Source organism: Brienomyrus brachyistius, chromosome 1 (genome assembly GCF_023856365.1).
Source record: "Brienomyrus brachyistius isolate T26 chromosome 1, BBRACH_0.4, whole genome shotgun sequence".
NCBI lineage: Eukaryota > Metazoa > Chordata > Actinopteri > Osteoglossiformes > Mormyridae > Brienomyrus > Brienomyrus brachyistius.
This window is the reverse complement of record NC_064533.1, coordinates 1,174,127-1,200,057: the sequence shown is the minus strand read 5'-3', so window position 1 is coordinate 1,200,057 and position 25,931 is coordinate 1,174,127. Positions and strand designations below refer to the sequence as shown.

The following is a 25,931-nucleotide window of genomic DNA, read 5'->3' as shown; positions in this document are numbered from 1 at the left end:
AGTGCGCAGCCTTACTTGGTATGTAGCCACACTCAGTGCGCAGCCTTACTTGGTATGTAGCCACACTCAGTGCGCAGCCTTACTTGGTATGTAGCCACACTCAGTACGCAGCCTTACTTGGTATGTAGCCACACTCAGTGCGCAGCCTTACTTGGTATGTAGCCACATTCAGTGCGCAGCCTTACTTGGTATGTAGCCACATTCAGTGCGCAGCCTTACTTGGTATGTAACCACACTCAGTGCGCAGCCTTACTTGGTATGTAACCACACTCAGTGCGCAGCCTTACTTGGTATGTAGCCACACTCAGTGCGCAGCCTTACTTGGTATGTAGCCACACTCAGTGCGCAGCCTTACTTGGTATGTATCCACATTCAGTGCGCAGCCTTACTTGGTATGTATCCACATTCAGTGCGCAGCCTTACTTGGTATGTAGCCACACTCAGTGCACAGCCTTACTTGGTATGTAGCCACACTCAGTGCACAGCCTTACTTGGTATGTAGCCACACTCAGTACGCAGCCTTACTTGGTATGTAGCCACACTCAGTGCACAGCCTTACTTGGTATGTAGCCACACTCAGTGCACAGCCTTACTTGGTATGTAGCCACACTCAGTGCGCAGCCTTACTTGGTATGTAGCCACACTCAGTGCGCAGCCTTACTTGGTATGTAGCCACACTCAGTGCGCAGCCTTACTTGGTATGTAGCCACACTCAGTGCGCAGCCTTACTTGGTATGTAGCCACACTCAGTACTTAGTGCATTGCTTTACTTGGTGCGTAATTTAGCTCAATGAGAGCCCAAGGCCGTACTCACCACTTCCCGTTTCTCCACTTCAAACCAGCGAGAGATGCCAGGCAGGCTCTGTACCAAGGTCAAAGTTGTCCGTTCCACCCAAAGGCTCTACACACAGAAAAGTCACATGGTCACTTCTCTGGCCCAAGCTGAAAGCTGACTGGCCCCTGGAGAGGTGTGGATGGGCCTGTCACTCAAAACATAATTGGCTAATAATAAGGTTGGCCCATCTGTATGAATTTCGGGCCCTTTTGCCTCTCATCTTAAAAAATCCTAGAATCACCCCTTCTGCTCTACCTCACCGACGCTGTAAGTCATAGGCTTTTTTCCAGACTCCCTTAAAAATCCGTTTACCACTAACTGCAGTATAATAACCCTCCCTAATAGCCCTAGAAGAGCTCACCACACCGTCCTCACATGAAATCCATGAGAAGCTGGGTGGATTTGGCAGATCATTACGTTATTGCAGGATTACAGCAAATTAAAAACCAAAGTAGGCGTAGCCACGTTTGTCCTACCACAACATCGACCTCCTGCGTCTCTGAGATACCATCCCAGAGAAAGACCAGCGCCCGCCGGCAGATCTGCACTGAGCCCTCGCCAAACTGCAGAGTAACCTGACCGGCCGTCAGGGGTCACCAAACTTCATGCTCGTCCCTTTAATAGCAAATTACCTGAGTGCAGAGCCTCAACAATACACTCCATGGGGGGTGGAGAGGGGCCCACCTTAAACTCGTTCTCTTTGTCCTTAGTTCCCTTGTGGAAGGGCCGGTCATAGCGGAACCTCCAGATGTGGTTAACCTTGTAGAAGCTCTTGATGTTATCAGAGACGTTGTCCCTCGCCAGCACGTCCTGGGTCTCTGCAATCGGACTCACGGCGTAGATCTGCAGATCTAGATATGCTCCAGTCAAGGTGTAACAATCTAGTTGGCACATGCCACTCGTGACCAAACGACTTATTTTCTGTATCTAATCTTATAAACTTTCACTTCCCCTCCATCATTACCTACTGCCATCTTACATCACCGGCTGAAAACTGTTTAATAAAAATCAATTTAGTAATATTTGAACATGTTTTAAACTGTCAGTCTATTAAACTGTCTCAGTGATACACACACACACAGACATACATACACACACATACAGTGTAACATCTTGGTAGAGGAAGGACTCAGACAGAAGCACGGGTCATAAATATGGATGAGTGAATATGGAGCCCAGAGACGGAGCAGATTGACTGGTCACACAGACGCCAGGCCGCCCTGCCTGTATCACTCCACCACAGAGTGCTCTCCTGTCCTCAGACAGCGCCACCTTTCAGCGACAGCTGATACTCGGAGTCACCGTTCTAAATGACGCCAGGGCCCACTGACGCGAACGAGCCAGTCCGCGCCAGACTCCGCCACATAAAATGCCAAAAGCACAAGCCATTTTCATTGTATCGCGCTGACCTTCATTGCACGCTTAATGTGCACTAACACAGGCCAGGCCGCGTGTCCCTGCCCCACCAGGAGAAACGCAGCCACCGCAGAGGATGCATTGTGCTTCGGCCTGGGAGATGGTGTCGTCAGGCTGGTTGACGTGCTGCATGGTGATGGCCTGAGGGAACTCGTTCAGCATGCGCTGCTGGAAGGCCTCCAGGCGCTCGTAGTCGTGGCCCCTGCACACAAACTCCTTATTCTGTACCGTGGGGGGGGGGGGGGGGGAGCAGGGGAGTAGAGGTATGCGAGAGGATGGGAGAATTCCCAGGTGAGACCAGGCCTCACCCCTTTGAAAGCTTTGGCATCTAAACTTCATATACTTTATCTAAATAAATCTACATTATTTTTTTTCAAATGTTACATCCTGAGGAGGATAAAACATGAAAAGATTTTTTGAAAAGATAAAATGTGGTGTATAGTGCCCTCTACTGAAAAACTGTGTTAAAACCACAGAGCTTGTTTAAGAAAGAAGGCAGATAGTTTGTTATTATGTGGTTAATAAGCCTTATGGTGCTAGTTACCTATTTGTGACACTTCATTTTAATAAATTATAAAGAGAGGCCATTGGAAGACATTGCATGAAGCATTTGGGTTTGCTAAACAGCATCTCAGGGCCATTTGTGTACTCATCTCGAGGCTAACGCTAACTGCAGCATTTATCCATATGCACGGAGCACTCGCTAATCTGTGTACTCATCTCGAGGCTAACGCTAACTGCAGCATTTATCCTTATGCACGGAGCACTCGCTAATCTGTGTACTCATCTCGAGGCTAACGCTAACTGCAGCATTTATCCTTATGCACAGAGCACACGCTAATCTGTGTACTCATCTCGAGGCTAACGCTAACTGCAGCATTTTCCTTATGCAAAGCAAATTTGCTAATCTGTACACTCATTTCGAGGCTAACACTAACTGCAGCATCCATCCTTATGCACGAAGCACTTGCTAATCTGTACACTCATCTTGAGGCTGACGCTGATTGTAGTATTTATCCTTATGCCAGGGTTACCAGCTCTCATGCATCTGGCATTGACACTCAGGCTTTCTGACTCTCACACTCATGCAAGAAATCTTACGGCAAATCTATAATATTCCATTATAAACATAAAATTACCTAAACCAAGAATGTTAGGGTAGTTTGCAAACCCTACAGACTATTTACAAGGTAATAAAACTCTTACATACATGTAAATGATGTGCACTCATCTTGACACTAACTGCAGCATCTACCCTTATGCGCAGAGCACTCACTAATCCGTGCACTCATCTTGACACTAACGCTAACTGCGGCATCTATCCTTCTGCGCAGAGCGCTCACTAATTTGTGCAGTAATATTTACGCTAACGCTAACTGCGGCATCTATGCTTCTGCGCAGAGCGCTCACTAATTTGTGCTAATGCAGCCCCTTCCCACCCGGAGGAAGAAGGGGAACTTCTTTCCGTAGAAGCCAACTCTGAAGAACTCCGGCTCCAGCCGCTGCTGGCCCATGATCTTGTCGTACAAAGATGCCTCCATCATCTGCCGGATTAAAGAGAGACAGGAGGTAGTGAGGCATGCAGAGTCTCACAGGGGGCATAACAGCCACCCCCCATGGATGAGAACCCCTGAAAAAGGCACTTTACTCAGCTAGTAACACCCACCATAGGTTAATTGGCCCCAACTGAAAGCTGATTGACCCTCAGTGTGCACCCTCCCCTGTCACACATAAAAATATATCATTGATAGTTTTGGAGAAGATACTTTTAAACTGTAGCTTTTCATGCTACAAACTACTTATGATTAAAAGTAGCTAAGCTACAGTTAAACTACTGTTTTAATATAGTAGGTAGCTAAAGTACATTCTAGAGAGGAAAAGTAGCTCACTACATTAAAGCAATTTCCCCTGGTAATACTTAATAATTGTTTTGTAGAAAACTCTTAAAGCAAATTAATAAAAAATTTGAAACATGATGTTGAAATGAAAATCTATATTTTTAACAATGTAACGTCAAATCACAATAAGGTTGCAAAAAGTATCTGTCTTAGGCAGAAACCAAGATACTTCACAAATGCTGTGTTAAAATTAGAAGGGTTACAACAAAAAAAAGAGATCTTGATAATCTATCCGAGCGTCAAAGTGCAGGTGTGCACTTAATGAAAGTGTGTAAAATATTGTGTGCGGTTAAGTGCTTCTCAAACCATTTACATCCATCATCAGACAATCCAAGCAAGAAAAAAACAATCAGAAACCCCTGGTAGTTGAAAATATCTGTCTTTGTAAAGAGAGAAAAATAATACAGGTCGTCGTCGACTTCTGACCGCGATCAGACTGGTCGTAAGTCAGCCCTTTATTTTATATACAAAAATGATCACATGTATAGTATACTGTATATAAAATCATATTTAATCTTTTTATCACCATTTTCTTGGTTCATTTTTGTTATAACCTTTATGTTACCATTTAAGCTGCTAAGACAAACGGATACGACTGCATGCATACTGTACTGTGAGCACTGCGAACAGCAGCCTGAGCACGAGATGAATGAGTAGGCGTCTCGCGGGGATGCTCACGCAGCAGGCAGTCGGGGCGGAAACTGTCGAACGCTCACGCGGGGCCGCACTCGCGCGCCCACATATCTGCGCTCTCGGAACGGTCGTAAAGTCGCGTATCTCGTAAGTAGTATTTTTTAACGATGTATGTTTTGCGGGGCTACATCGCTATTTATGATAGAAGTAAGTAATGGAAAAGCTACGTCGTTTTAAAAGTAGCTGCAATACTGATAAGCTACTGAAAAAAGCAGGCAATATTCATTGCAATGTGAATTTTATTTTTGGTACCACTTTACAATAAGACTACGAATGACTATAAAGGGTTCATGATTCGTTTATAATCAGGTTATTAATTAGGTTAACACACATTGCAAAACACTCATTTATAAATTACAGTAGTTTTTTTCTTCTTTATTAATGAGTTACGACCATTTACAAGCGGCAAAAGAGAGCCTAATATAAAAATAAACTGGTACCTTATTTTTAAACTGAACAGCATCAACTTCATGCATATTTCATGATCACTCGAGCTAAAAATCACCACAGAACCATTAATATAAACATTAATGTCAGTATATATCTTATATATGTGAATGGCAGTCATTTGTAGGTGTTCATCTGGGAATTGACTCACCCTCATTTTACTCAGGTTCCTGTAATCATAATATGCCTCATATTGGTCTGCCAGTTCTCTGCACAAGATGATCCCATTCTCCCAGCACTGCAAATGATATGCATTTTAACATAAGTCACACTGCACAGCAGCTTACGCCATGAACAATCTAAAGTGTTTTATCATCTCCCTCACGTCTTTTTTAAGCTCCTCCCTGTGAAATATTGTCGTTGATGCAGTACACCAGTTCTACCACACGGTGGCAGTACATGATAAGTCTAACATCCATCTCGCAAAGAAAGGCCGGCGGTTTTGATGACTAAACGGATGTTTTTCCATCCTCCTGTTAGCACTTCAAGACCTGCACCTCTCACAGACGGCTTTAAATATTCAAAGAAAGAAAAGGCAGAGAGACAAACAGCCGCTAAATAGACACAGCTACTCCTCCACTTCTCAAAGGACTTTATTTGGCTTCCGGTAGGGGAATGTAATTTGTAGCAGAACCAAGGACGTAGAAGGAGAATCTCATAATATCCTGCAGATATTGTTCTATGCAGCTTGAGGTCTGTATTACCATGATCTGGACTCTGATAGAAATCTCCCTCAGAAGAACAAGGGGGTTGCGTAAGTTAGTGGTACTCCCCCCCGTGGGAGCCCCCCTAAGTCACCAAATGATTGTGAGGGGCAGTGGGATGACTGGTCTGTCATAATGGCACTCCATCCAAGCCGTGACAAACGTTAGCTGTCTGCCAATCAGCACATGGCGAAATTTATTGTGGGGGACCCCCCCCCCAGCTCTGCAAATTTTATTGTATCGAAAGGTGTTGGGAGACTACAAAATGATTTTTGTCTCCAGACACCCACTGGTATAAGTCATAGGCTAGCAGGGATGACCAGAAGAACTGAACTTATAATCAGAAGAAGGCAGGTAGGGTGCTGCTCTCAAAAACCTACGTAAAGCACTTAACCTGAACTGCTTTGTTTAAAATTAGCATACATATAAATAGGCAAAGTCTATAAATGCAAGCTAAACTTACTGAAATAGGCCAGAGGGGACATGTCCTGCGTAGCCTGGCCACACCCACCTCCTCCGCCTAGCCCCACCCACCTTGCCACGGTCAAAGTTCTGTATGATGGAGAGGTGCATGGCTTCCTTGCGCTGCCATTCCGTTTGCATGGGGTAGTTGAGGAATTCGCGCAGCGGCCTCTCCGACCACTCCAGCAGCTCGTCGTACAGCAGCAACGTATAGGCGGCCTCTGGGGGTGGGGGGGAGGGGAGATGTGTCCCAGCTCTGCGTTAGGGTGGGGGGCGGAGCCGATGGGAGGGCCCGTTCTCACAGACATACACACAAACTCTTCACCTGTGTAGTTCTGCGCTTTCAGGTGCAGGTCGTACAGCTTGTGGATGTAGCGAATGTACATCTCCTCCTTGTTCAGCTCTGTCTTGTAGAAATTCTGAGGAAAGCAAGACCACTGAGACGCGGCTGATGCCCGCAGACATGTGCATGCCTGTTGTCCTGCTGCTGACTTCCAAAAGACAAATCCTCAGCAGTCCGAACCAAGAGGAAAAACCAAATCCAGAACGGAACCTCAGAAATCAGTGGGCAGAAACCCAGATTGATCAGGTAATTTCATTAAAAGTGCCTCCTGACAAGGAGGCTGATGGGACAGCCAATAAGGATACGAGGGTCCATTTAAGTGGGGGAATGACCAGAAGGCTGATGGAACAGCCAATAATAAGACAAGGATCCATTTAAAAGGCCTACGGACAGAGGCTGATGGAACAGCCAATAATAAGACAAGGATCCATTTAAAAGGCCTACGGACAGAGGCTGATGGGACAGCCAAGAGGGATACGAAGGTATATTTAATTATTTACTGGCTAGCAGGCTAACAAAATGACTGTAAATATTGGCTATAAAGCCTGTGATGCAGAAGGATCCATTTAGTTGGCTTACTGACCAGGATACTGACGGTACAGCGAATGACATTATGACTGTCTAATTGGCCAACTGACCAGAAGGCTGACGGTGCAACCGATCTTCTTGCCGTCCACCTCCCCCACTTTCATGCAGTCTCTGCAAAAGACAAAAACATTTAGCCATTTATTGTAAGTGTAGGCGGGAAATGGGAGAGACACCAGGGTCTGGCCTTCGGGCCAGAGTGCGCGGGTGAGAGGGCCTTCGGGCCGGAGTGTGAGAGGGCCTTCGGGCCGGAGTGTGAGAGGGCCTTCGGGCCGGAGTGCGCGGGTGAGAGGGCCTTCGGGCCGGAGTGCGCGGGTGAGAGGGCCTTCGGGCCGGAGTGTGAGAGGGCCTTCGGGACGGAGTGTGAGAGGGCCTTCGGGACGGAGTGTGAGAGGGCCTTCGGGACGGAGTGTGAGAGGGCCTTCGGGCCGGAGTGTGAGAGGGCCTTCGGGCCGGAGTGTGAGAGGGCCTTCGGGCCGGAGTGTGAGAGGGCCTTCGGGCCGGAGTGCGCGGGTGAGAGGGCCTTCGGGCCGGAGTGTGAGAGGGCCTTCGGGCCGGAGTGTCAGAGGGCCTTCGGGCCGGAGTGTGAGAGGGGCTTCGGGCCGGAGTGTGAGAGGGCCTTCGGGCCGGAGTGTGAGAGGGCCTTCGGGCCGGAGTGTGCGGGTGAGAGGGCCTTCGGGCCGGAGTGTGCGGGTGAGAGGGCCTTCAGGCCGGAATGTGCGGGTGAGAGGGCCTTCGGGCCGGAGTGTGCGGGTGAGAGGATGTTCACACCTGTAGTCCAGCAGCCGTTCCATGAGCCGGGTGACGGTAGCCACCAGGGAGACGCCGCTCTCCCTCCATGTCTCACGCTCAATTTTCTTCAGGAGGCTGATGAGGGGCACAGCACAAGGTGTCACTTAACACACACACAATAGCACACACAAACACACACACAGGCACACACATATACAGACCTGTACTAATATCTTTTTGGGGACTCTCCTTTCATTTATATGTGCAAAACTGTGATCCCTAAATGCCACACTTAACCCCCACTCAGCCCTAACCCTAACCCCTACTCAGCCCTAACCCTAACCCCTACTCAGCCCCAGCCCAAACCCAAACTCAGCCCTAACCCTAACCCCAAATCAGCCACAGCCTAACCCCCACTCAACCCTAACCCCTACTCAGCCACAGCCTAACCCCTACTCAACCCTAACCCCAACTCAGCTACAGCCTAACCCCTACTCAGCCCTAACCCCAACTCAGCCACAGCCTAACCCCCACTCAACCCTAACCCCAACTCAGCCAAAGCCTAACCCCTACTCAGCCCTAACCCCAACTCAGCCACAGCCTAACCCCCACTCAACCCTAACCCCAACTCAGCCACAGCCAAACCCTTACTCAACCCCAGCCTAACCCCCACTCAACCCTAACCCCAACTCAGCCACAGCCTAACCCCTACTTAGCCCTAACCCCTACTCAGCCCCAGCCTAACCCCCACTCAGCCCCAGCCCTAACCCCTACTCAGCCCCAGCCTAACCCCCACTCAGCCCTAACCGCTACTCAGCCCTAGCCTAACCCCCACTCAGCCCTAACCCTAACCCCTACTCAGCCCCAGCCTAACCCCCAATCAGCCCTAACCCCTACTCAGCCCTAGCCTAACCCCCACTCAACCCTAACCCCTACTCAGCACTAACCCTAACCCCTACTCAGCCCCAGCCTAACCCCCACTCAGCCCCAGCCCTAACCCCCACTCAGCCCTAGCTTAACCCCCACTCAGCCCTAGCTTAACCCCCACTCAGCCCTAACCCTAATCCCTACTCAGTCCTAGCCTAACCCCCACTCAGCCCTAGCCCCTACTCAGCCCTAGCCTAACCCCCACTCAGCCCTAACCCCCACTCAGCCCTAACCCCTACTCAGCTCTAGCCTAACCCCCAATCAGCCCTAGCCTAACCCCCACTCAGCCCTAACCCTAACCTCTTCTCAGCCCTAACCCTAACCCCTACTCAGCCCTAACCCTAACCCACACACAGCCCCAGCTTAACCGTTACTCAGCCCTAACCCTAACTCCCACTCAGCCCTAGCCTAACCCCCACTCAGCCCCAGCCTAACCCCTACTCAGCCCCAGGCTAACCCCTACTCAGCCCTAGCCGCTACTCAGCCCCAGCCTAACCCCTACTCAGCCCCAGCCTAACCCCTACTCAGCCCCAGCCCAAACCCCTACTCAGCCCCAGCCCAAACCCCTACTCAGCCCCAGCCCAAACCCCTACTCAGCCCCAGCCCAAACCCCTACTCAGCCCCAGCCTAACCCCTACTCAGCCCCAGCCTAACCCCTACTCAGCCCTAGCCTTACCCCTACTCAGCCCCAGCCTAACCCCTACTCAGCCCCAGCCTAACCCCTACTCAGCCCTAGCCTTACCCATATGTAATCAAGCAAAATACAAGTTTGTGGCATTTTTAGTTTTTGATTGCAGTCACAGCTTTTTTTTTATTTGAATATCCGAAAAAATGGTCCCCACAACATCAAAATAACAGGTTTTTATCACAATGTAATGCATATCTGACCCACACACACACATGAGCACACAAACACACACATGTTTGTAATTATAAATTTGTGGGGACTCTTCTTTCATTTCTATGAGGAAAATTCTAATCCCAACATGACGACCTTAACCCCTGAAAAATGGTCCCTAAGTCAAAAAAAGAGGTTTTTATTACATTGTGGGGAACATTTGGTTCATTTGGGGAACAAAACCCACAGGTGCACACACACACATGCAAAGAGAGCACGTCTTACCTAGGGTAGGGCCCAAACAGCGGAATGCTGGTCCAGGCAGCAGTGATAGAACAGAGACCTTTTAATGCACTAGCACTCACACTAACACTCACACTAACACTCACACTTACACTAACACTCACAGGCGTTAACAGAGAGCTAGCTGGGAAAAAAGCAAGCAGGGTGGCCCAGGATGAGGAGGGCAAAGGAGTTGAAGCCGTCGGCCCTGTTGGCCCCGTCGGCCCCACCGGCCCCGTCGGCCCCGGGACTCACATGCTGTTGAAGAGCTCCCTGTAGGTCTCGTCCCCCTTGCCCTCAGACATCAGACTGTCCAGCTTGTCGATCAGTTTAGCCTCCACCTATGGCAGGGGAGATGGGGAGGGAGGGGGGGGTTGACACACAGGTTCCTGTGGGGGTGGGGGGGGTCTCCTTATTTTATCAATCAGAGGAACATGTAAGGTGATTAAGCTCTTGGATGGTTCAGTGTTTACTGATCTTGGGGCTGTGAAGAGACAGGATTTGTGGAATAAAGACCTTCATAGTTCCCTGGAAGCCTGACTGTTCCGCCATTGAGACAAGTAAGCGATCACTCTGCCCCTGGCTATGCCTGGAGACGCCAGGCTCCTTTCCCAAGGCAGAGTCGGCTCTCAGCCATACTGCCACCTACTGGAGCTCTGGGCTCAGCCGCCAGACATCCGAGACTGAACTGGTGGATGGCTAGAGTAGCCGCAGTCTGCAAACTGCTCTGTAATTCCTCAACCTGCCACCAGGAGGCAGACACTGCACCTGTTTGAAGTTTCCACTCCTCCTCTGCTCCCAGTCCATCATGTCATGGAAGATGGGGATCATGACATTGCGGAGATCTTGCTGCGGCACCAGCGTCACCTCCAGGAAGGGCCCAATCATGGCAGGGATGAAGTTCAGCTTGTGCTGCCCTGGAAAGAGCATAGGCCAAAGAGCACACCTTCTAATCTCCAGGAGGCAATGTGAAAATGAGACTCCTTCTCAGTCCCAAGACGGCCAGCAGCCTTTCTCCTACCCAGATTCTGCCACATGCTGAAGATCTCACAGCCCATCATCACCCGCATGTCACCATACCTTGTGGCAGAAGAGAAACACAAAACATCAGATCCCTGGGTGAGCAGACTTTGGCGTCAGAGATGTCAGGTGGCAGGGCTCATAGGCGCTCACTTCTCTACGATTCTCTTCCTCTTCGTTGGGGAGAAGCTCTCAAGCTGCAGGCAGGGCTGGTTGATGAAGATCACGGAGAGGTAGAAGTAGGAATCCCAGACCTAGGAGAGTAACATTTCCGGAGTGGTGCGCCGAATGTCACCAAATGTGCTCCTCAGCCCTTTAGCACCCAACAGCAGCAGCAATCAACAGGTGACAAGGCTGATATCAGAAGCCATGTAAAGTGGCCATGACCTCGTCACTGCCCCTGTAGATCACCAGCGACCTGTTCCAGTGCGGCAGGGAAGCGTTTCTCTGATACACAGTGACAGGGATAGCTAAAGGCTGACTGACTCACTGTGACCCCCTGCAGGTGAACTGTGTAACCGCATGCACACACATTAACCACAGGAAACTCAGCACGTATTTACTGATATCAGGAGAATGAATCGTTTTGCAGCTACGGTTCTTTTACTGAAAGATACTCAGCAATAACTGCGTATTGTGCATAATAACGCAGTGAGCACCAGACTAGCAGGGCCATTCACTCTTGCAGGCTAAACATGAGGATTCCCTGGCTCCAGGATTTTGCCTGCACACTGGGCTGGCACCTATTCTAGTGGGACCAGCGGCCAACCACACCTGGCTCACATCTGCACCTGCCTCTCACCTTGTAGTCAAATCCCTCGTTGAGGAAGTTCTTCCTTAGGGCATCAGACAGGTACAGCACAGTAGTGATGATAACGCTGCAGGGAAACGAACACAGGAAATTAAAGTAATACATTTGCATAAATTCTATTATAAGGAGGAAAAGAATGCAAAACAGAAACACTAACACACATCTTTTTTGTGGAGAAGCGTATAAAGGCAAGCTTTGGTTTTGCACTTTTGTACATTTAACAACCACACATGCACGCTATATGCATCAGACACACTGCATGTGCCCATTTGTCTTGTCTTAACTGTGCATGTATTTACTGTACATACGAGAGCCACTGCGAGTCAGTGTGTCAACGGCCAATAAATCTGATTCTGAGTCTGACACTGTAACCACGGTAACCCATGCTCTATGACAATTACAATTGTGTGTGCGTCTGTGTGTGTCTGTATGCGTCTGTGTGTCTGTATCTAAGTGTTTCTTTGTGTGTATGTGTCTGTGTGTGCCTGTACCTACACTGAACAAAAATATAAACGCAACACTTTTGTTTTTGCTCCCATTTTTCATGAGATGGACTTAAAGATCTACAATTCATTCCAGATACACAATATTACCATTTCTCTCAAACATTTCTCACAAATCAGTCTAAATGTGTGATAGTGAGCACTTCTGCTTTGCTGAGATAATCCATCCCACCTCACAGGTGTGCCACATCAAGATGCTGATCTGACATCATGGGTAGTGCACAGGTGTACCTTATACTGCCCACAATAAAAGGCCACCCTGGAATGTGCAGTTTTGTCTCACAGCAAAATGCCACAGATGCCACAAGCATTGAGGGAGCGTGCAATTGGCATGCTGACAGCAGGAATGTCAACCAGATCTGTTGCTCGTGCATTGAATGTTCATTTCTCAACCATAAGCCGTCTCCAAAGGCGTTTCAGAGAATATGGCAGTACATCCAACCGGCCTCACAACCGCAGACCACGTGTAACCACACCAGCCCAGGACCTCCACATCCAGCAGGTTCACCTCCAAGATCGTCTGAGACCAGCCACTCAGACAGATAATGCACGGCCCCATGTTGCAAGGATCTGTACACAGTTCTTGGAAGCTGAAAATGTCCCAGTTCTTGCATGGCCAGCATACTCACCGGACATGTCACCCGTTGAGCATGTTTGGGATGTGCTTGACCGGCGTATACGACAGCGTGTACCAGTTCCCACTAATATCCAACAACTTCGCACAGCCATTGAAGAGGAGTGGACCAACATTCCACAGGCCACAATTGACAATCTGATAAACTCTATGCGAAGAAGATGTGTTGCATTGCATGAGGCAAATGGTGGTCACACCAGATACTGACCGGTTCTGAGTCCCCATACCCCCAATAAAGCAAAAAACTGCACATTCCAGGGTGGCCTTTTATTGTGGGCAGTATAAGGTACACCTGTGCACTACCCATGATGTCAGATCAGCATCTTGATGTGGCACACCTGTGAGGTGGGATGGATTATCTCAGCAAAGCAGAAGTGCTCACTATCACACATTTAGACTGATTTGTGAGAAATGTTTGAGAGAAATGGTAATATTGTGTATCTGGAATGAATTGTAGGTCTTTAAGTCCATCTCATGAAAAATGGGAGCAGAAACAAGAGTGTTGCGTTTATATTTTTGTTCAGTATATGTGTGTATGTGTGTGTTTGTATGCGCCTATATGTGTCTGTGTGAGTGTGTCTGTGTGTGTGTGTGTGTGTATGTGGGGGAGGCTCACTTGTTGGTGACCAGTCTCATTACAGTCCAGTCCTTTGGGAACATCTCTGGTCGGATAAGAATCCGAAAGACTGTGAATATCTGCAGAAGGAAATCCTGAAAGGGAAACAGACACTGAGACTTGATCGTGTACAAACTGTGTGCTCAGGCATGGTCATGCATCTGCAATTGTCTACTTACATCTGCCATGAGCTGTTTCTGCTTTGTACTAATGGCTGCAAACTTATATGGGGTTAAGCGGCATCTCTCACTGGCAGACAGAGGCAGAGCTGCTCCATGTGTGGCGACAAACACAGGATCTCACAGGCAGGAATGCGAATGGAGCGACAGAATCGGCATTTACCTTCAGCTCGTCTTTGCTGGCGAATCCCTCCAGCAGCTGCTGGTAGTGTCTGTCTGTCATCTGTCGCAGCAGAGCCAGTAAGCAGGCTACGAATTCGCCCTGGGCCACGTAAAGCAGGAAGCGGGACATGAATGAGCCACGGCAACTTGCATGTGACACACACACAGGGAGGAGGGGCACTCGGGCATTTATAACTGAAGCTTAATGCCATGTAATGTTCTGCAGGGACAGTCTAAGCACTGAAAACTGCAGGGACTGTGGGCAATGGATGCGGATTATTCTAGAAGGAGGCGAGGCTGCCTTCCAGCCATCCTCACCGTAACGTCCTGGAACTGCAGTCGCATGGCTGTCCCTGCCGGCTGTGGCCGATTGGTCACCTCCAGGATGGTTACTAGAAGCACGCCCAGGAGGCTCCGCACGATAGCGCTCACCACCTCGGCCGACGACAGGTCCTGCACGTGGCAGAGGGGTGCAAAGTGAGAGAGGGAATGGGGGTCCATCCTGAGATGGGAATCTGTCTGCTGGAAGCAGAGCTTCCACTTTGCTTGCAGAGCCCCGCCCCGCTATAGGTCTCAGGACTAAGGCTTCTGGTCTCCTCTGCCAGTGGTCAAGGTGAAATAAACAAGCGCAGGTGATCACTTCAGCAAGCATGACCGCGTTCGTGTTTGTGAGTCTGTATGCTATATGCTCTGAACAGATAATTCAGCTAATCTTCTTCAAGGACAATAAATCTGTACTTTACAGAGGTGGTCATCATGTGGTCATGGTTGGCACATGGTCAGGACGTGGTCATGTGGCTGTGTACTATATGCACTGAACAGATAATTTAAATCATGCTTGCTAAATGCACCAAGTCATGGTCAGGTTGCGGTTCAGTCGTGGTCGGGTCACTGTTGAGTCGAAGTTGGATCACAGCCAGATAATGGTTGGGTAATGGTAAGGTCATAGTCAGGTCGTGGCAGATCACTGATGAGTCAAGGTCAAGGTGACAATTGAGTCGTGGTTGGGATGCAGACACGGAGCAGTCAGGACGCAGTTAGGTCACAGTCAGGTAGCGGTCAGGTCACTGTCGAGTCACACTCAGGTTACAGTCGAGTCGTGGTCAGGTCATGGTTAGGTCGCAGTCGACATGTTGGCTTCCTCACCGTGTTGTCCCTCATGGTGATTGAGAGCACACTGCTCAGCACCTGGGCACACATCACCAGATCCCTCTGCTCCTGGAGGTGAACCTGGAGGTGATGCAGGACAACTGGCAGCAGGATGCACCTGGACTCTGCGGAGGCAGAAGGGGCCGGCTCATTGGGTGAACACTGGCCAATCACAGACTCTGAACATGGTGTTTATGGACTCTAAGCATGTTACTGAATGAAAGCACGGGTTGGCCATAGGCCACATTCACACCGAGGCTGACAGTGTGAGTGGACTGTGAAGAACAGAATATTAAGGGACCAATAGTGCAGCAATCAGAGTGGCTGTAGAAATTTTATGGTTGATATTCGATTTAAAAACATCAACGGAAACACAAAATTTTACTTACATTTTACCCATTACACCTGTTAACTGACTTATCCAGTTTCAAACGTTCAGCTTACATACTGTATCTATTTTACAAATATAATGTAATAATATGATTTATTAACTAATAATACACACTGTATGTTTTATTATTATTATTATTATTATAATTATTATTATTATTATTAAACAGGCAGTGCCACTCCAACACGCGATCAGCATGCATCCCATTCCGGCATTTTCCATAGCATTAATCCTGATATAAATGGACCGCAGATACATTATGAAGCGCTTCCTGCTCGGGGCTGAATTAGTGTGCAATGACATAAAAAATACAATAATTAAGATTGAGCCCTGCAGTCATTAAGATTCAGCAGGATGTTAAATTAGGGGGCTGTCCAACATGCCGATGATGGGACTCCATCCCCGTTAACCGTTCCGGCAGCAAACGCTGTTATGCACTACGCTCTCACTCAGGGATATGATTTAAATGTTACGTTTTCTGGGGGGCTCTTTGTGCTCTACATGACACACGTGTCCCTGCCCCCCCCCCCCACGTGTCCCTGCCTCCCCCCCCACCCCACGTGTCCCTGTCCCTCCACCACACGCACCGGGGTTGGCGTACAGCTGGCTCTCCACCGTCTTGGCGATGCACTGTAACTTGACGGCCTCCAAGGGACAGTCTGCCTGACTGGTAATTGGCAGACTACCCAGCGTGTCACGCACGAAGCCAGCCACCTCACACACAGTGAAGATCTTCAGCAGCTCGCAGTACATGGCCGGGAAGTTCTTTAGAAAAATTGCCTGTGGGACCGGACAGACACCTTTGAGTGTGGTGAGGGCTTCCGGCGAACCGGAGGACAGATCTGACCCCGGGGAGGACGTACCACCCTCCTCAATTGCCATTCTGCTCACGTTATGTGTCCATGTTCTTAAAAGTACATGCAATTAAAGGGATGTGCAGAAAAGGCAGGGTGTGGAGGCCAGAGCAGAGAAAAGAACACACGCACTAATTAGGCGGTGTATTTCATGAAGGGTTTCTGGAAGTTTTCTGAGCTGAACAGCGTTGTGTCATGTCGGCTTAGAACCTGATGAGAGACAGCGCCTGTCAAAGAGTAACCAGGACAGCAGAAAGGGAAAGGCTGTCTGTACTTTCTCTGTGCACTAAAAGCCTCGGAAACACTGCTGTGGCATAAGGGTGATGAGTAATGTGTGTGACCAGGATCGCTCTGCTTTTTGTGTTGGTACATTTCTCATTTAGTAGAATCCCCATCTTTCAGCCCCGCCCCTGCACACCTACCCCTGGCTTTACTGGCTAAACTGGAACATGAACATACACCACTGGTTAGCTGGGCCTCAGTACACAGTGTGTATTTGGGGGCCTTCTGATGGATGGTTGACTGAGGGCAGCAATGACCCTTAACACGAGTGGGGTTTTGGGGGTCTGGTAGAGATATTACCGTAGGCAGCCACAGGAGCAGGCAGAGCTCGTGAGACAGATGCCAGGGGGTGGGGGGAGGGGGTTTCTGCGTGGAGGAGCACCGCCTGGACCCCCTCCCCAAATGAGAGGGTAAACAAACAGCCCCCCCCCCCCCAGCAGAGGTCACAGTGGTCTGCATGGTGTGAGTGTGGCCATGAGATCCAAATTCCCCCCCGGCCACATTCATGCATCTTACATTCAGGCGAGACCCTATTACTCTGCAAACAGTGCAAAGGGGATCCTGGCTGATACAAAACCAGCCTCAATGCGGGCAGAATGCAAACTGAATGAGGCCCCACCTGCGTCTGGGTCACGGGGCTGGCGGCCTTGCCGTCCTGGGACAGGAAGAAGCGCAGCGACATGAAGAGCTCGCGCATGCAGCAGCGGAACTCGTCCTCGCCCTGCCCCCCGGTGGCCAGGGCGTATAGCCGCCGCGACTGGATGATGTATTTGAAGATGTACTCTGTTGCCTACAGGAGCACAAAGGCTGAGGGTCATGCACAGAACAAGGAGAAAAATCTCCACAAACGTTATTTAAAGAAAATATGGGAAATTTTGTGCTGATCCAGTGATCTGCAGGGATTACAAAGCATGCAGGTGACTGGAATCCTGAAGAATCGGCCTCTGCTCACAGCAGCAGAGGGAGCTGCCCCTGCTTCAGGTGCTCTCACCTTGAGCACCTGCTGGATGTGCTGCTGGCGCTCAGCGTCAATGATGCGATCCACGTACCACTTCAGGACCTTGATCAGGTCCCTGGACAGAAGCCACATATTCATTGGGGCAACAGTGTGTGGGTGAATTACATCATCATCATCAGTAACATCATCACCATCACATCATCATCATCATCATCACATCATCATCACCACCATCACATCATCATCATCATCAGTAACATCATCACCATCAAATCATCATCATCATCATCACATCATCATCGTCAGTAACATCATCATCATCACATCATCATCATCATCATCACCACCATCACATCATCATCATCATCAGTAACATCATCATCACCACCATCATCACCATTATCATAGCCACCACCACCATCATCATCACCATCATTCTCATGATCATAATTATCATCACCACCATCATCACCATCATCCTCATCATCATCACCATCATCATCAGCAGCAGCAGATTCCCGAAGGACAGTCTCACCATTATCATCACCATGAAACATATTCATTAACGTCGTCATCAACATTATTGTTGCCATAATCACAGTAAGCATCATCAATGTCATTTCTTTGGCAGCCAACATCAGCATCCCTGTCATCAGCACCATGCTGGAAAGCGCCGTGGTTCGTCATGCTTCGTGCCTACACAGCCGTGCCAAGCAGCCCACGTACCCTGCAACACGCACTCACACAAGGAGCTTTCCTCGCCACAGCAGAATGGCACTGAAGCCATCTTTACAAAGAGGGCTTTCAAAGGTCGAGCACTATGAAGAAACCATGGTTCCTCTTTAGACGAGCGAGATTAGAGAGAAACCAGGCAGCTGCACAAATGACTGAGCTCAGAGCAAACAGGCGTCTCGGTCATTCAGAGACAATAGAGTTTTATTCATCTTCACCAGCTTTTATTCTCCTTTGACTGCTTGTCAATTAATTACTCTCATAAACTGGGGAATAAACACATTCTAGTCAGAAGAAAGACATCAAGCAGTAGCAGACAATGGCTATATCCTACGGGGGGGTGTATTATCCGAGTGACATGGGAATGCCAAAGCGTACCTGTATGACAAAGCCCCCGCAAAGTGGCTTTCGATGTAGGTGTCCATCACTGGCTTAAAATGCTGGAATTTGCTGTCCTGCAGCAAATTGATAATATGAACCTTGAAAACAAAAAAGAAGGAAATTGTTACCAGTCAGACAAACTGAGGAGAAACCACTGGACTATGGAAATTCTGGGCTTGGTTGCTCAAAATCTAGTCATTTAGCAGATGGCTTCATCCAAGGTGACGCACATTTGAGAAAACAACGATAGCCAGTCCCTCGAGCAAATAGGGCTCAATGGCCATTCAGTGACATCATTCTACCAACCACAGGATTTGAACCAACAACCTTCTGAAAAACAAGCATAGCACCTACTGAGCCACACAAGGTCCCTATGAAGGTCCCTGAAGCAATGAAGCAAGATGCTTAGCAGCTGTCTCATTGATTGACCCCTATCCTGGTTTGTCTAATATGAGAATATGGCTGTAACCTTCGAATACCTATCACCATCAAAGAGGCTGTACAGCTGTTCCTCTTTATATTTAAACTGTCCTTCATGATACTAACAGGCATTGATAACTTCTGAAATGAAACAGGAACAGCACTTACTAGGCAGTCAAACACCTTCAACCCAAATCTCTGAGGATTTTCATCTAAAATGCCAAAGAGAGAATCCAACGTATCCTGTAAAAACTGTGGAGGTCAAAATAAGACAAACAAATAAGTTAAACAGACAGAAGCAGAGATTCTATTAAGAAGGTCATGTGAGGAGCTGCAGGGAAAGAGCTCCAGCAGTGCCAGGAGTCTATGTTCGGTGGTGGTACCTTGACGATCTCAGAGCCATCGATCTCCATCAGCTTGGACAGGCTGTCTCCCACCCTGTCGGGGTGGGCCCTCCACTTCAGAAGATCTAGCATGTCCCCTGCAGTGAGTACCAGATGTTGTGGATGCTCTTACCGGCAGCCAGCTTCAGAAACAGACTGGCCATCAAAGTTACAATTTAATTTTTTTCCTTTTCTTTTATTTTTGTAATGAGCCACAAAGCTGCTGCATGTTTAGCTCTGTGATGAGTCGCTATCAGTTGGATCTTTTTGATAGGAGGAAATACCTGCTGTTTTTCTCCCAGCGTGTAAAAGCCAACCCTGCCTAGATGCCTCCTTTTCTGTTTCACTTCTCAAGCAATGGAAACAGGTAGTTCATTTAAAAATATATACAGGGGAGACTAGAGACATTTTCTTTCCATTTCCATTTTTTAAAACACAGAATAAATGACTCAATGGAAAAAAACACATTTTCATTTCAATGTGAAGTAGGACTGTTTTTGCTAAACATCCATGGTATTTGGGGGAATCTAAGTTATGCAGGGAGATTACAGTCTCTCTTCAAACAATTGACCCCATTCAGCAATTGTCCCCAGTCTCCCCTATTGTCTATAATCACATGATTGCTGCATCTTCTCTAAGAGATTCGAGTGTTCAAGCCATCTTCAGAATTGGAATTCCGTGTGTAACAGAGGTGTGACGGATCACAGTCACTCCATGATCCGTACAGATGGGGCAGGCTGAAAGCAGGAAGGTGCATGTTTGCAGCGCAGGAAAAGATACGCATGACAGAAGAAGGGCGGTAGACAAAAGCGTTATGGTACATAGGGGCTGTGGTACGAGAGAAGCCGCATAAAAAAGCCATTACGTTGTGTTTGCGCCCTACATGTGTGGATCCGAACTGTGAGTTTTATCATGTGTTGCACCTAGAAGTCGACTGCAGTGCTTGCAGTGCCTGCAGTGCTAATTCACTTTCCTACAGTTAGTTACTTTATTAATTATTTATTAATTTTAAAAGTTATTTGGTCCATGTTACCATGTCTTGACATATTTGCATGCGCTGCTCAATGAAACGGTCAGACACCCCCCCCCCCCCCCCCCCACCCAAGTAACCGGTGCAGAGCTTCAACTACCGTTCTGGGTGAGCTTGGTGGAGCAGAGGTACGAGGTGATGCAGAAGGACTCCTTGCTGCTTTTCGCAGCCTGTGGGTTCCCTGGGAGGCTGCTTGCCTTGGAGAAGGGCAGCTTGAGATATCGACAGCAGTCGTGCAGGTTGGCGTTCTCCTCACACTGCAGAAAGAAGAGTCAACACACACCGTCACTCACACATGCTGCTCCGAGCTGCAGTGCTGTCATGCTTTAGAGGGATTCAGTTTTTGCATCCCATTAGTAAAGTTTAATTAGTTAAGCAATTCATTAGTAAAGTCAAATGCTGTACTATAACTACTACATTATCAATGAGAAGTTTTGTTATATTCATATAATCACAAAAGTTCTTAGTGGCTCTGAGTCTTTTGTTATGTATTGAATGAACTGCCCCACTTCTGCTGAGAAATTAGGTCATGCAAATATTGAGCTTAGTAATTTCTTTTCTGCGCCATCACCACAGAAATGATGAACCTTTCCTGCTCCTGGGGAACGTTTTCCAGAGACATTCCCTGAGAATTACAGCACTCTGACATGGATGGCTGAGAAATGACGGCACACAAAGGTGTGGAGAAATGCCCAATAATGTGCTGGAGATGATGTGGCCTGTGGTCACCATCACCCCAGCCAGAGAGCCTGCACTGTTCAAGCCGGAGATTTAAGAAAATAAAGTCGAAAAAACATACCACAAATTCTTCTAGGACTACTGCACGCCAGTGAAAACAAAGGACTTTATAAAAATACATATTTTTCAAAAATAAGAGAGCGGGCAAAAATAACAGATTTTCACTTAATCAGAGTAACAGAAACATAATTCACTCAAATTCTAAAAGTAAAGAGTCAAAAAATCTTAATGAAAAATGAAACAGGCATCATCTGGCTGGGAGCAGCAGCAGAAAACATGATCTGTGAGAAGAGCCAGTGAGCAATATAACGAAGGCAGGGATTCACTATTTTGACAACTGCCACAATTAGGGTCACAAAACAGGAATTCACACATGCAGAGAGACCAGAAGTACATGGACAGGAAGCGAGGGAATTCCAGGAAGATTGTGACAGATACAGAAAACTTAGGAGTCTGAGGAAATGCAGTCATACCAAGACCAGGATGTGCAGATAGAGTAAGTCCCAGAACTGGACATGCAGGAAGCCCAGGAAACATGGGAATTGCGGAAGCCCCAGAACTGGACATGCAGGAAGCCCAGGAAACATGGGAATTGCGGAAGCCCCAGAACTGGACATGCAGGAAGCCCAGGAAACATGGGAATTGCAGAAGCCCCAGAACTGGACATACAGGAAGCCCAGGAAACATGGGAATTGCAGATGCCCCAGAACTGGACATGCAGGAAGCCCAGGAAACATGGGAATTGCAGAAGCGCCAGAACTGGACATGCAGGAAGCCCAGGAAACATGGGAATTGCAGAAGCCCCAGAACTGGACATGCAGGAAGCCCAGGAAACATGGGAATTGCAGAAACCCCAGAACTGGACATACAGGAAGCCCAGGAAACATGGGAATTGCAGAAGCCCCAGAACTGGACATGCAGGAAGCCAGGGAAACATGGGAATTGCAGAAGCCCCAGAACTGGACATGCAGGAAGCCCAGGAAACATGGGAATTGCAGAAACCCCAGAACTGGACATACAGGAAGCCCAGGAAACATGGGAATTGCAGAAGCCCCAGAACTGGACATGCAAGAAGCCCAGGAAACATGGGAATTGCAGAAGTGCCAGAACTGGACATGCAGGAAGCCCAGGAAACATGGGAATTGCAGAAGCCCCAGAACTGGACATGCAGGAAGCCCAGGAAACATGGGAATTGCAGAAACCCCAGAACTGGACATACAGGAAGCCCCGGAAACATGGGAATTGCAGAAGCCCCAGAACTGGACATGCAGGAAGCCCAGGAAACATGGGAATTGCAGAAGCCCCAGAACTGGACATGCAGGAAGCCAGGGAAACATGGGAATTGCAGAAGCCCCAGAACTGGACAAGCAGGAAGCCCAGGAAACATGGGAATTGCAGAAGCCCCAGAACTGGACATGCAGAAAGCCCAGGAAACATGGGAATTGCAGACGCCCCAGAACTGGACATGCAGGAAGCCCAGGAAACATGGGAATTGCAGAAACCCCAGAACTGGACATGCAGGAAGCCCCGGAAACATGGGAATTGCAGAAGCCCCAGAACTGGACATGCAGGAAGCCCAGGAAACATGGGAATTGCAGAAGCCCCAGAACTGGACATGCAGGAAGCCCAGGAAACATGGGAATTGCAGAAGCCCCAGAACTGGACATGCAGGAAGCCAGGGAAACATGGGAATTGCAGAAGCCCCAGAACTGGACATGCAGGAAGCCCAGGAAACATGGGAATTGCAGAAGCCCCAGAACTGGACATGCAGAAAGCCCAGGAAACATGGGAATTGCAGACGCCCCAGAACTGGACATGCAGGAAGCCCAGGAAACATGGGAATTGCAGAAGCTCCAGAACTGGACAAGCAGGAAGCCCAGGAAACATGGGAATTGCAGAAGCCCCAGAACTGGACATGCAGGAAGCCCAGGAAACATGGGAATTGCAGAAGCCCCAGAACTGGACATGCAGGAAGCCCAGGAAACATGGGAATTGCAGAAGCCCCAGAACTGGACATGCAGGAAGCCCAGGAAACATGGGAATTGCAGAAACCCCAGAACTGGACATACAGGAAGCCCCGGAAACATGGGAATTGCAGAAGCCCCAGAACTGGACATGCAGGAAGCCCAGGAAACATGGGAATTGCAGAAGCCCCAGAACTGGACATGCAGGAAGCCCAGGAAACATGGGAATTGCAGAAGCCCCAGAACTGGACATGCAGGAAGCCAGGGAAACATGGGAATTGCAGAAGCCCCAGAACTGGACATGCAGGAAGCCCAGGAAACATGGGAATTGCAGAAGCCCCAGAACTGGACATGCAGGAAGCCCAGGAAACATGGGAATTGCAGAAGCCCCAGAACTGGACATGCAGGAAGCCAGGGAAACATGGGAATTGCAGAAGCCCCAGAACTGGACAAGCAGGAAGCCCAGGAAACATGGGAATTGCAGAAGCCCCAGAACTGGACATGCAGAAAGCCCAGGAAACATGGGAATTGCAGACGCCCCAGAACTGGACATGCAGGAAGCCCAGGAAACATGGGAATTGCAGAAGCTCCAGAACTGGACATGCAGGAAGCCCAGGAAACATGGGAATTGCAGAAACCCCAGAACTGGACATGCAGGAAGCCCAGGAAACATGGGAATTGCAGAAGCCCCAGAACTGGACATGCAGGAAGCCCAGGAAACATGGGAATTGCAGAAGCCCCAGAACTGGACATGCAGGAAGCCCACGAAACATGGGAATTGCAGAAACCCCAGAACTGGACATGCAGGAAGCCCAGGAAACATGGAAAGTGCAAATTCAGAAATCCACCGCTTTAAGAACATTCACTTTACGCCACTTTGCTTTCATAACTAACTTACATTAGCACCTGATTTTGCTAGCCAAAATAAATGCGAAGAGAATTTTCGTTTTTAGCGAAAAAAAAGGAGAAAAGCAAAAACAGCATTATTATCAGCGATCCAATTATTTGATATACAGTCATGTGCCGTGTAACAATGTTTCGGTCAACAGCGGACCACATATATGACAGTGGTTCCAGATGACTGTAGCGAGGTTGAAGGAATGCTGTCATCTACAGTGTCATAGCCATCGTAGCGTCATAGTGCAAAGCATTACTCACGGGTTTGTGGTGATGCTGGTGTAAGCAAACCCACTGCACTGCCAGTCGTGAAAATTATAGCACATGCACTGTACATAATACGCAATAGTGATAATAATTAACTAGGCTACTGGTTTATGTGTTTAGTATAGCACACGTTTTATCGATTAATTTAAGCTGTACCATACAGGCCACGGGTGGAACAGGCTGTGCTGTCTAGCTATGGCTAAGTACACTCTCATGCTCACAATGATGAAGTTGCCAAACGACACACTTCTCAGAATGTATCCCTACGACACTTGTGAATTATTCCTGCTTTATGAAGCCTGTGCATTTATCATATCATTGCTGCTTTTGCTACATGTTTGTGTTGTTTTCAGTTTAGCATGATTTAATAGATTATTTTTGTGGTCTAGGAACACAGAAAATTTCCCCATATAAATTACTGGTAATTGCTTCTTAGCATTATGCCATTTTTGCTTAAGAAAGGGTTCATAGAGGAAAACTCTACTTTCAGATAGCAGGGGAAACCAGTGCAGGAAATCTAGAAAGTGTACATATGAAAAGTCCAGGAAACATGAGAAGTGAATTGACAGGAAGTCCAGGAAATATACATAAAGAAAGCCCAGAAAACATGGAAAGTGTACTTACAGGAAGACCAGAAAATGCAGATATAGAAAGCCCAGCAAACATGGAAAGTGCATGTATAGGAAGTTTAGGAAGTGTGTATATATATATATATATATATATAGAAAGCCCAAGAAACATGGGAAGTGAATGTATAGAAAGTCCAGAAAGTTTACATATACAAAGGCTAGGACACATGGGAAGTACACATATAGAATGTCTAGGAAACATGGAAAGTGCATGTATAGGAAGCCCAGGAAGTATACATATAGAAAGACCAGGAAACATGGGAAATCTAGCAATTGTATTGGCCAGTCCAAACACTCTACATGAGAGGGTGTTCAGGTCAGCGTACCTTGTGAACAATGAGGTCATGGGTGCCGTCGGGTAACGTCCGTCCATCTTCCTGCATCAGGGGGATGAAGGAGAAGCCAAAGAGCTTCTTCTCGCCCTTTTCTTTTGCTAGGAACAAGATGCCACGTCCTCTCAGAAATGACATCCAGCATCTCAGAATGCCTCATATAACGTAATAAACCGTAACGTCGTTACGTATCAACTCATAACTCATGCTGAGTGGAATGCTGTCTGGCTGTAGCCCGCGGTTAAATGTGATTGATTGTGATGACAGAGTGCTGTTCGACAGTCAGACCAATCAATAGTCATCCTCTCGATGCATTTTCTTTTAATAGGGTCACATGGACCAGAAGCTCATTGGGACTAGTATGTTATGTGTATATATAAATATCCACCCATCCATATTCCAAATCCATCCGGCCAGTGCAGAACTGCAGTATATTT

At 48.1% G+C, this 25,931-nt stretch overlaps 1 protein-coding gene across 3 annotated transcripts in view; it reads right to left on the bottom strand.

The window, feature by feature from the left end:
* LOC125714467 (dedicator of cytokinesis protein 4-like) overlaps window positions 1-25,931 on the bottom strand; it is a 99,330-nt gene that overhangs the window by 23,699 nt on the left and 49,700 nt on the right. For 2 of the 3 annotated variants that reach the window (XR_007383788.1, XM_048985151.1), the window contains exons 16-42: window positions 25,489-25,595; window positions 20,768-20,924; window positions 19,638-19,735; window positions 19,423-19,506; window positions 18,832-18,932; window positions 17,755-17,836; window positions 17,383-17,553; window positions 16,215-16,407; window positions 15,234-15,361; window positions 14,406-14,540; window positions 14,089-14,187; window positions 13,747-13,841; window positions 11,985-12,060; window positions 11,336-11,436; window positions 11,184-11,242; window positions 10,931-11,079; window positions 10,418-10,503; window positions 10,166-10,192; window positions 8,155-8,250; window positions 7,437-7,497; window positions 6,781-6,874; window positions 6,528-6,676; window positions 5,441-5,527; window positions 3,691-3,795; window positions 2,332-2,473; window positions 1,520-1,686; window positions 815-901 (exon numbers count right to left, since the gene is read on the bottom strand). Coding sequence is in view for 2 of the 3 variants with exons in the window: in XM_048985151.1 (XP_048841108.1) it covers window positions 815-901; window positions 1,520-1,686; window positions 2,332-2,473; window positions 3,691-3,795; window positions 5,441-5,527; window positions 6,528-6,676; window positions 6,781-6,874; window positions 7,437-7,497; window positions 8,155-8,250; window positions 10,166-10,192; window positions 10,418-10,503; window positions 10,931-11,079; window positions 11,184-11,242; window positions 11,336-11,436; window positions 11,985-12,060; window positions 13,747-13,841; window positions 14,089-14,187; window positions 14,406-14,540; window positions 15,234-15,361; window positions 16,215-16,407; window positions 17,383-17,553; window positions 17,755-17,836; window positions 18,832-18,932; window positions 19,423-19,506; window positions 19,638-19,735; window positions 20,768-20,924; window positions 25,489-25,595 (2,936 nt within the window). In the remaining variant the exon portion in view is untranslated. The remainder of the gene's footprint in view (window positions 1-814; window positions 902-1,519; window positions 1,687-2,331; window positions 2,474-3,690; window positions 3,796-5,440; window positions 5,528-6,527; window positions 6,677-6,780; window positions 6,875-7,436; window positions 7,498-8,154; window positions 8,251-10,165; window positions 10,193-10,417; window positions 10,504-10,930; window positions 11,080-11,183; window positions 11,243-11,335; window positions 11,437-11,984; window positions 12,061-13,746; window positions 13,842-14,088; window positions 14,188-14,405; window positions 14,541-15,233; window positions 15,362-16,214; window positions 16,408-17,382; window positions 17,554-17,754; window positions 17,837-18,831; window positions 18,933-19,422; window positions 19,507-19,637; window positions 19,736-20,767; window positions 20,925-25,488; window positions 25,596-25,931) is intronic. The other variant, XM_048985233.1, reaches the window with a different exon arrangement.